This window comes from Hakea prostrata, chromosome 1, assembly GCF_041222555.1.
Source record: "Hakea prostrata isolate BN-2017 chromosome 1, UWA_Hpros_2, whole genome shotgun sequence".
Taxonomy (NCBI): Eukaryota; Viridiplantae; Streptophyta; class Magnoliopsida; order Proteales; family Proteaceae; genus Hakea; species Hakea prostrata.
The window spans coordinates 42,549,983-42,558,697 of record NC_142600.1 but is presented as its reverse complement, the minus strand read 5'-3'; the positions used below and the strand labels follow the sequence as shown (position 1 = coordinate 42,558,697).

General features: G+C 38.0%; 1 protein-coding gene across 4 annotated transcripts; it reads left to right on the top strand.

The window, feature by feature from the left end:
* Nucleotides 1–1,148: 1,148 nt before the first annotated feature.
* Nucleotides 1,149–7,853, top strand: LOC149028991 (potassium transporter 2-like). 4 transcript variants are annotated; one of them, XM_089139936.1, is made up of 11 exons: nucleotides 1,149–1,504; nucleotides 1,641–1,926; nucleotides 2,037–2,130; nucleotides 2,247–2,481; nucleotides 2,569–2,814; nucleotides 2,898–2,951; nucleotides 3,882–4,142; nucleotides 4,681–4,733; nucleotides 4,852–4,969; nucleotides 5,548–5,802; nucleotides 6,336–7,853. In XM_089139936.1, the coding sequence occupies exons 3-11, from the start codon at nucleotides 2,092–2,094 to the stop codon at nucleotides 7,460–7,462; spliced, it is 2,388 nt and encodes a 795-aa protein (XP_088996062.1). In that variant the 5' UTR covers nucleotides 1,149–1,504; nucleotides 1,641–1,926; nucleotides 2,037–2,091; the 3' UTR covers nucleotides 7,463–7,853. The 4 variants fall into 4 exon arrangements, with proteins under 4 accessions (XP_088996062.1, XP_088996045.1, XP_088996054.1 ...); XM_089139919.1 differs by having other exon boundaries at nucleotides 2,032–2,130; XM_089139928.1 differs by lacking the exon at nucleotides 1,641–1,926.
* The last annotated feature ends 862 nt before the right edge of the window (nucleotides 7,854–8,715 follow it).

Below are 8,715 nucleotides of genomic sequence, written 5' to 3'. Positions count from 1 at the left end.
TTTTGAATATTTGTGAAGGGCTTATGGTTGTGCACAGTTTTGGTATGTCTCCTTGTAATTTACTGAGACCTTTGGTAGTGCATTTAAGCTTGATACTGAGATCCGGAGATGTGGGCTTGATTAAGCTGAACTTTGTGAACAAATTTGTTGTGTTCTTCTTTTGTTCTTGTGTTATTTTCTTTTCATTCAATTCCCAATCCAGGATTGCAAGGTGTTTGGTACAATAGCAATTGTGGCGACAATTTGGGGGAAGTTTCATACTCCCTAGTTTGCAGTTGATATTTTTGAGAATATTAGGGAGACGACAAGTTATTTTAGTGTTTGTGTCTTTCATCACCAATTCAAGAACTGGACACAGGCGCCAACTACCTTGCTAGATTGCTAGATTATGTTAATGAAGTTTTCTTTCCTAATGATGATATTCCTATAGCTTTTGCTCGGATTATCTAGAATGATGTATTATAGATTGCAATTTTTTCTTCAGTTCTATTAATACAAGCTACCTTTAATAAAAATAAACAAATCAAAAAGGCTAAGGATGTAGTTGGTTAAAAAAATGATGAGGTACCAACAGTGGATGGCGACATTGAAACGGCGAATATTTGAACAGAGAAAATCAGCAAATCATCTCATTCCTTCTAGAAAAAGAATCCCAACATAATTTTTAATTTTTTTAGACTTATATAATTAGATTAAACCTTCAGTTGCTTGGTCACCTAATCTCTTCAAGGAAGAGAATCAAATCCTGCAGAATCACTGCCGGCTTTCTTCCTCCTAATAAAAAAGTGCAAAAAAGTTCAATAAATTAATGAAACTCAAAAATTCTTTCCAGCCCACTCTACTAAAACCAAGATTAGTCTCCAAATCCCATCAGTGATCCTAATTCTCATTGGCAGTCTAATCCTTTATTACTATTTTCAACTACAGAAGACTCGATGATTGGGTTAGACTTCAATTTCCGATTATTCGTGTGCCAAAATTCACTAGAAATCGGCATCCGATAACTCGATAAGAGAAGCGGAGAACTCGAGGCATTTCTTTATTGATATTCTTTTAAATACAGAAATCAGTCACTGTCAGTGGGTTCCAGCATTGATCTCTATCGAACTGCAAGATAACTGAATCTGCCAAACAGTTCTTAGAAATTAGAATCCTGCAATGCTAGTTAAAGAGAGAACAGAGAAGGACAAAGATAGGTAGAAAGCTATGCTGCTAAAGATCCATAAATGGAAATTATAAAACGGATAAAAGCGTTAAAATGGGGTTTATGGTTTCAGCCTTCAGGCCTCTGAAGTAGGTAGGCAAGGGAATGTGGATTGTTGGTGTATAGGGTTAAACAACATGTTCATTGATGGGTGCTTTTGGTCAGATAAAACCGCCCTTCACGTGTCTCTGCCGATTATGGAGCAGCTTTGCTACTCTTTTGGTTTTTGTTGCTTTTGGAGCTCAAAAACCCTCTCAGATCACTATTGCTTATCTGGGTTCTTCAGAAACTCTAGCTTTGGTAAGCCTTTATGCTTTTCTTGTGTTCCTTTTTCTTCCAAATACTAGCTATCGATCATAAGGAAAATGGGGATTAGGTGGTTTTGTTTGTGTCTCTTAATCACTGTTATTTTTCCTGCGTGTGATGTCTCTGGCAGAGAGAAGTAATGGGCATGTGAAGCTTTCAAGAAGCATTTGATTCAATGGGCTCATTCTTGTTTCAGGAATTTTCGTATGAATCACTTGATTGTGATTTTTCACCTATTCTGCTTTCAGTTCAAGCCCCACTTATTAAGTCTAGTGGTTTAAAAGTTTGTTATATATTTTACTTTCTTTTTTAATAATTTCATAATGTTACTTGAGATTGATTCCTCTCCATTTAATTGGCTATGGGTTAATTCATCCAGCATTTGGTCTCGACTGTTCCTCAATTGGAAGCTAACAGTATGTTTTTGTTTCCTTTGATCTATCAACATGTAGCTTTTTGAAGTTACACCAGTCTATTTCGAAAGTTTCATCTTTTTCTTTACAAAGCTTTGAAAAATTCAGTGCAGATCTGCAAGTAGCTGAGGAGAGAACGAATTCATTGTAGATTAACTCTTGTAAAAGATGGTTTATGATGTTGGGAGCTGCTGGAGTTATTCGAAGGTTTTTCTCTTATCTTGTTGCTCTATTTCACATATCCATATATATGAACATAAACTTTTTTTGCTCCTTTACAAGCCTTAATCTAATATCTAGAAATTACGCTATTTGCATTTCAGAAGGATTATTGGAAGAGGACTTTGCTGTTAGCTTACCAGAGTCTTGGTGTGGTCTATGGGGACTTGAGTATCTCCCCTCTGTATGTTTACAAGAGCACATTTGCAGAAGACATTCACCATTCAGAGACAAATGAAGAGACTTTTGGAGTTCTTTCTTTTGTCTTTTGGACCTTAACACTTATTCCACTGTTGAAGTATGTATTTGTGGTTCTTCGAGCTGATGACAATGGAGAAGGTTAGCAGTTGCTTTAAATGGTTTAACTAGTATCTCCTACGGAGTATCATTCACCAATCAAATTTGAAATTTGTGTACATTTTGTAGGTGGCACTTTTGCTCTCTATTCTTTGATATGTAGGCATGCCAAAGTAAGCCTTCTGCCCAACAGGCAGGTTGCAGATGAAGCGCTGTCTACTTATAAACTAGAATCTCCTCCTGAGACTAAAAGCTACTCAAGGGTTAAAGTTCTGCTTGAGAAGCACAAGTCGTTGCGCACTGCATTGCTAGTCATAGTTCTGCTTGGTACTTGTATGGTAATTGGAGATGGAGTGCTCACTCCTGTCATTTCTGGTATTCTTCTTGGCTGACATATGAACTTTTCTTTATCTCTATATCACTAAGTTTTTGGACTGAATACTTTCTTCTTTGGCCAGTTTTCTCTGCTGTATCAGGCCTTGAGTTATCAATGTCCAAGGAACACCACCAATGTAATCTTTTCTACCTTTATTCTAGATATTGTCTTGGTTATTGATCCAAGTTAACCATTCAATAAATTGTTATATCATAGGTTCTGAAGAGAGCTAATAATTTCATTCTTGCTAGTTATTTAGAATCTGTGTTTTTAAATATGCATGAAGAGAAAGAGGATGGACAGATTGTGATATAAATATCAAGACTACAGTAACAGAACCATGACTTCTATGGTAAAAAAGGGGAAGAAGTATGTTGATTTTCCATCTCAATGTGAAATCACTTTTCAGAAAAATGTTAGTTCTACCTTATGTTTGCGTGTTTGAGTTGGGAAACAGCCTCATAGTGAGTGGGGTTAAGGCTTCGTACATTATGACCCTCCCTAGTCCTTGCACTGTTGGCTGCCTTATACTTAAATAATATAAGATGTTCTCTTCCAAGCTATGGTTTCACCTTTTCCTATCTTGACAAATCAGTTAACTGGGAGTTTTGTTATTGAAATTTCAAGAGCACCTTCTTTGAGTGTCTATTAGGCCGTATATACACCTCTTTTTGACTGTATTAGGCTTTATATGGTTGTCAACTGAAACAAAATGATTTCCTTTTGCAACCTCATGGTATTTCAGCAAATGAACTAATGCTTTGGAACTTAAAAGAACTCAGCTCAAGCCTTGACTGGATTGATAGTGTTAATAAAATAGGAAGTGATTTACCAAAATTATAAAATTAATAAAATTCAAGGTGAGAAATGCTTTTAGCAAGGGAATCCAAATCCATCATTTTTCCATACTGTTGATTCTGGTTGAGTCCACTTTCTTATTCATTGACATGGTGGAAACAAAAGTGAAATGAGCTGTCTTCCGTAATTCGATTGAGCAATAGAGAACAGCAGAGATGCTTCTGTGTCTTATTCTTCAATGCATCTGAGATTATGTCTATCTTTGCAGATGCAGTGGTTCCAATTACTTGCTTCATATTGGTTTGTCTATTTGCCCTGCAACACTATGGCACGCACCGAGTTGGATTCTTTTTTGCACCAGTTGTATTGACTTGGCTATTTGTGATTAGTACCCTTGGCTTATACAACATATTCCGGTGGAACACTCAAGTTTATCAAGCTCTTTCCCCATATTACATGTACAAGTTCTTGAAGAAGACAAGGAAAAGTGGCTGGCTGTCTCTGGGTGGAATGTTGTTGTGCATAACAGGTAATATTTGATATACCTGGACAGAAATTCTTACTGTATTCTGCATTAATAAGATAGACATGTATAAGTGTGAATCAATTAAGCCCAATGAAGCCTTAATCCAACTTCTAAGGATTAGCTAACTAGTCCTGTTCTGCCAGTCCACACTATTCACGATCGTATCTTCTGGTATCTAATCTCCCAGCATAGCATTAAAGCAGCATATTTTTAGTATTCATGCTATTGCTAGGACAGAAGTTATTCCCCACACATAATTTGATTCCACTCTCCTACACGAGTGGGAGTTCTGAGTTTGTATCTTGTATCTGTAGTGGTCCACATAATTATTATAGGGCTTTTATATATCTGGGTTGAGTTCAGGTCTTGTATTTGTGTGTGTTCTTCTTTCTTTCTTTCTTTTCTTTTTTCTTTTTTTTTTTTTTTTTTGTTTGTGGGGGGGGGGGGGGGGGGGGGTGGTTTACAGATTTTAGAACCTTACAGTTTCACCAACTATGAAGAAATCAGCAACTAATCAATTCAATTGAAGCATAATTTGCAGGCTCAGAAGCAATGTTTGCTGATCTTGGTCATTTCACATACACTGCGATCCAGGTAAATTTTCCCCCTGTAACGGGAGCCTTTTCATGTTTCTGTGATGATATCTCATACTTGACTTGCTAGTACCCTCCTTTTGGAGAATTAATAGGTTTCACTTTTTTCAACTATACAGATTGCATTCACCTTTCTTGTTTATCCCGCTTTAATTTTAGCATACATGGGTCAAGCTGCTTACTTGTCAAAGCATCACCATATTGACAATCAGATTGGCTTTTACATCTCAGTTCCAGGTTTTCTCTATTCCATTCTTGATTCTAACAATATGGCTTGAACTTGTCAACTTTCTTTCTTTCTTTCTTTTTCTTTTTTCTTTTTTTTCTTTTTTTCTTTTTCTTTTTTGATTTCGAACACAAATAAACTTTACCAGCATCTGCTGAGCATCACATTGATCATTAAGTATCACATGAGTGCCAATATTTGGTGTCAGGATGCAACGTGCAAAGTATAGAATGGGGTGGGGAAAAAAGAAATACATGAGTTGGGCTGTCCATTTATTAATTGCTGATGGATTTTATTGCCCCACGTAAGCGGGTGGTAGCAAAACAGAGCTGTTTGTGACAATCATTTTATAGTTTTGATTTCATAAAATACTAAGCAAGCCATTTTGATAAGCCTGGGATGCTTGGGAATACCTTACAGTTTAATACAACATTCCTATCTGGTTATATCCGTACTTCATTATCTAATGAGGGAGGGGAAAAACGTGACTGTCAGTTTATCAATGAAGTTGAACTAGCGATGGAAATTCTAATGCTTTATGTGGTTAATGACAAAAAGAATTATAAGCTTCTGAAAATTTTTGTTACAGAAAGTGTGAGGTGGCCTGTGCTTATAATAGCTATTCTTGCTTCTGTCGTGGGAAGCCAAGCAATCATAAGCGGAACATTCTCTATCATCAACCAGAGCCAGTCTCTCTGCTGCTTCCCGAGAGTAAAGATTATTCACACCTCTGACAAGATACATGGCCAAATCTACATCCCTGAGATCAACTGGGTTCTCATGATCCTCTGTGTTGCTGTTACCATTGGATTCAGAGACACAAAACACATGGGAAATGCATCAGGTACATAGACACCTAACTAAAGGCTAAATCTCATTATGCTTTAATTTTCTAAATCCAACTTAAAGGCTGAGCTTTGGCACAGTGGTTGGTGGACCACACTTGTAGCCTGACCAAGATATCAAAATTGCTTGGATAAGGCTACCGGCTACATAGGAAAATTGACCCCCAGACTCTGCTTTTGTGGAAGTCTTCCATATTGGGTTCGCCCATTCTAAGTGCATTTTTTTGTGAAAATAACAGATATTCTAATGCAGTAAGTAGCAGGTTCTAGGAAGGACTCTTCACTTCTAGTTTTCCAATAAAGTTATTAAACCTTACCTGCTGGAGCAGTTTTAAGAACCCAATGCATTACCACTTCTCTGAATTTATTTTTTTTCAAGATAAAAGTAATGCTTTAACTTACAATATTATGGAGATCATACTAGAGATGGTATACTAAGTATTCCTGGAAAAGTTTATCCATAGTCTACAAAAATATTTTGCGTGCACTAGAAATCCTTAAATTACATTTTTTTTTGTCTGTTTATTTGCAGGTTTGGCGGTGATGACAGTGATGCTGGTCACCACATGCCTTACTTCTTTGGTGATTATACTCTGTTGGCACAAACCCCCTGTAATAGCCCTTGCTTTCCTGCTGTTCTTTGGTACTGTTGAAGCCCTCTACTTCTCAGCTTCCCTTGGGAAGTTCCTTGAGGGGGCCTGGCTCCCTATGCTGCTGGCTCTGTTCCTCATGACAATTATGCTTGTATGGCATTATGCCACCATCAAGAAATACGAGTTTGATCTCCAGAACAAGGTCTCCTTAGAGTGGCTTCTAGCTCTGGGTCCCAGCTTGGGCATTGCTCGAGTCCCTGGTGTAGGCTTAGTGTACACAGACCTCACTTCTGGGATACCTGCGAATTTCTCCCGCTTTGTTACCAACCTCCCTGCCTTCCACCGTATTCTTGTCTTTGTGTGTGTCAAATCTGTGACCGTACCTTATGTGCCCCCAGCAGAGCGTTATCTTGTGGGTCGTGTGGGTCCTCCAGCTCATAGGTCCTACAGGTGCATTGTACGATATGGATACAGAGATGTTCATCAGGATGTTGATTCCTTTGAAACTGAGCTCATCAATGGATTGGCTGATTTCATCCGTCATGATGGTAGGCAAACCAATGCAAGTAGTTCATACAGAGAAGATGATGAATCACACTCTAGTGACTCAGCTGGAGAGTGTAGGCTAACAGTTATTGGCAGAGTAGCTCTCTCAGGCCAACCTGCTTATGAGATGGATGAGATTGTGAAGCAAGAAAGCACATCGATTGGGTTCCAATCAGTAGAGAGTGTGACAGATATCATAGAGATGGAGCCCATTCATGTTGAGAGAAGGGTATGGTTTGCTCTTGACAATAATTCTGAAATTGATGTATGCTCTGAGATGGATATGCAAGTGCAGGAAGTGCAGCAAGAGCTGGAAGAGCTGAGGGCAGCTAAAGAAGCTGGTGTAGCATTCATACTCGGGCACTCTCATGTAAAAGCAAAGCAAGGATCATCGCTGCTAAAGAGAGCAGCGATTGACGTGGGATACAATTTCCTGAGAAGGAATTGCCGAGGACCAGATGTAGCACTCAAGGTGCCACCAGTATCTCTTCTCGAGGTCGGGGTGGTATATGTTGTGTGAGCTCTGCAACTATATCTTGCGAGGCTGATTTTGGATGAACCACTACCATCATATTCAAGTATAGAAGAGTGGCTTCAAAGCGCGGCGAGTGCTGACACTATTAAATTGTGACACAAAGAATATAATCCTCTTACATTGTCGTACATGGTTGAATACAAGTATACAGCTGCAGAGGACTGCAAGATGAGAACAGAAGCTTTCTGTTTCCAAATTGCTAGAAATTTGCCTCCCCAACTGGATTCTGGCGAGCGTTCTTAAGTTCCCATTCTATGATTTGAACTATCTAATATATTGACCCTATTACAGGTAATTGCTTTGACCACACTGCTTTTTGTGCTTATTCAAAGCTATGTAAGATTTCTTCCAAAAAAATAAAAAAATCTGTTTGATTGGATGGATGGAGCAGAAAAATTGGACTGTTTTTTCTACACCCATAATTTGTTCATGTTCCCACGTGTTATACGAGTAGGATTGGAAAGATTGAAATGGCTGTGGACAACAATCATAGTTGCAACTCTCTCCATGTTATTTAGAAAAAGTGAACTATTCCATTTTCTAAGCTGCCAACCTTCTTATTGCAAAACATGCTCCCAACAAATATATGCTTGACCCCCAAGAAATGGTTAAATTGACAATGGCCAAACCAATACCTCTTAGCAAAAGGTTACAAGTTTGACTCTTATTAAGGTATACATAAGGCATCTCTTCTCCACCTCATATGTGAAAGGTCCCCATTGTTCTTGTTAATCGTAGTGGGTGGGTCCCACTACAATAGCGTTAGTGGCGGCAAAACGGTTACGTAAGGATGACTACTCCTCTATTTAGTTGAATCTAAATAAGACTCTGATATTGCTTTACCTCACTTAGTTGAGTCTAAGTAAAATTTTAATTAAATAACTAGGGTTGGGGGAAAATTTATAGATAAAGGGATGGGATATCAAATAGATGACTGAAAATATATATATATATATATATATATATTATCCTTTGCTATGTGAATTCTTTATGGGGATAAGCTAATCTTGAACCTCTATTACTGTTGTTCGTCGATTTGGAAGTGTGGAAATAACCTACAGAGTATGCAAGGCAAATCAAGGGAAATAGAACGCAAAGATGTATCTCCGCCTTTGTTTAGATCCATTGCAATTAAGATCATTAAGGTAAATGATTTAAAACTCATATTTTTATGATATTTATTAATATTGGTATCAAAGCCATGTTGGGGTTAGGGTCGCCAGCAACGGCTGATTTTT

What these genes read in the sequence shown, in the direction of transcription:
- LOC149028991 (XM_089139928.1), top strand. Translation starts at nt 2,092, where the DNA reads ATGGTTTATGATGTTGGGAGCTGCTGGAGTTATTCGAAG. An exon ending in AATGTTGTTGTGCATAACAG is followed by an intron (nt 4,143 to 4,680) that starts GTAATATTTGAT and finishes CATAATTTGCAG; the next exon opens with GCTCAGAAGCAATGTTTGCT. An exon ending in CTTTTACATCTCAGTTCCAG is followed by an intron (nt 4,970 to 5,547) that starts GTTTTCTCTATT and finishes TTTTTGTTACAG; the next exon opens with AAAGTGTGAGGTGGCCTGTG.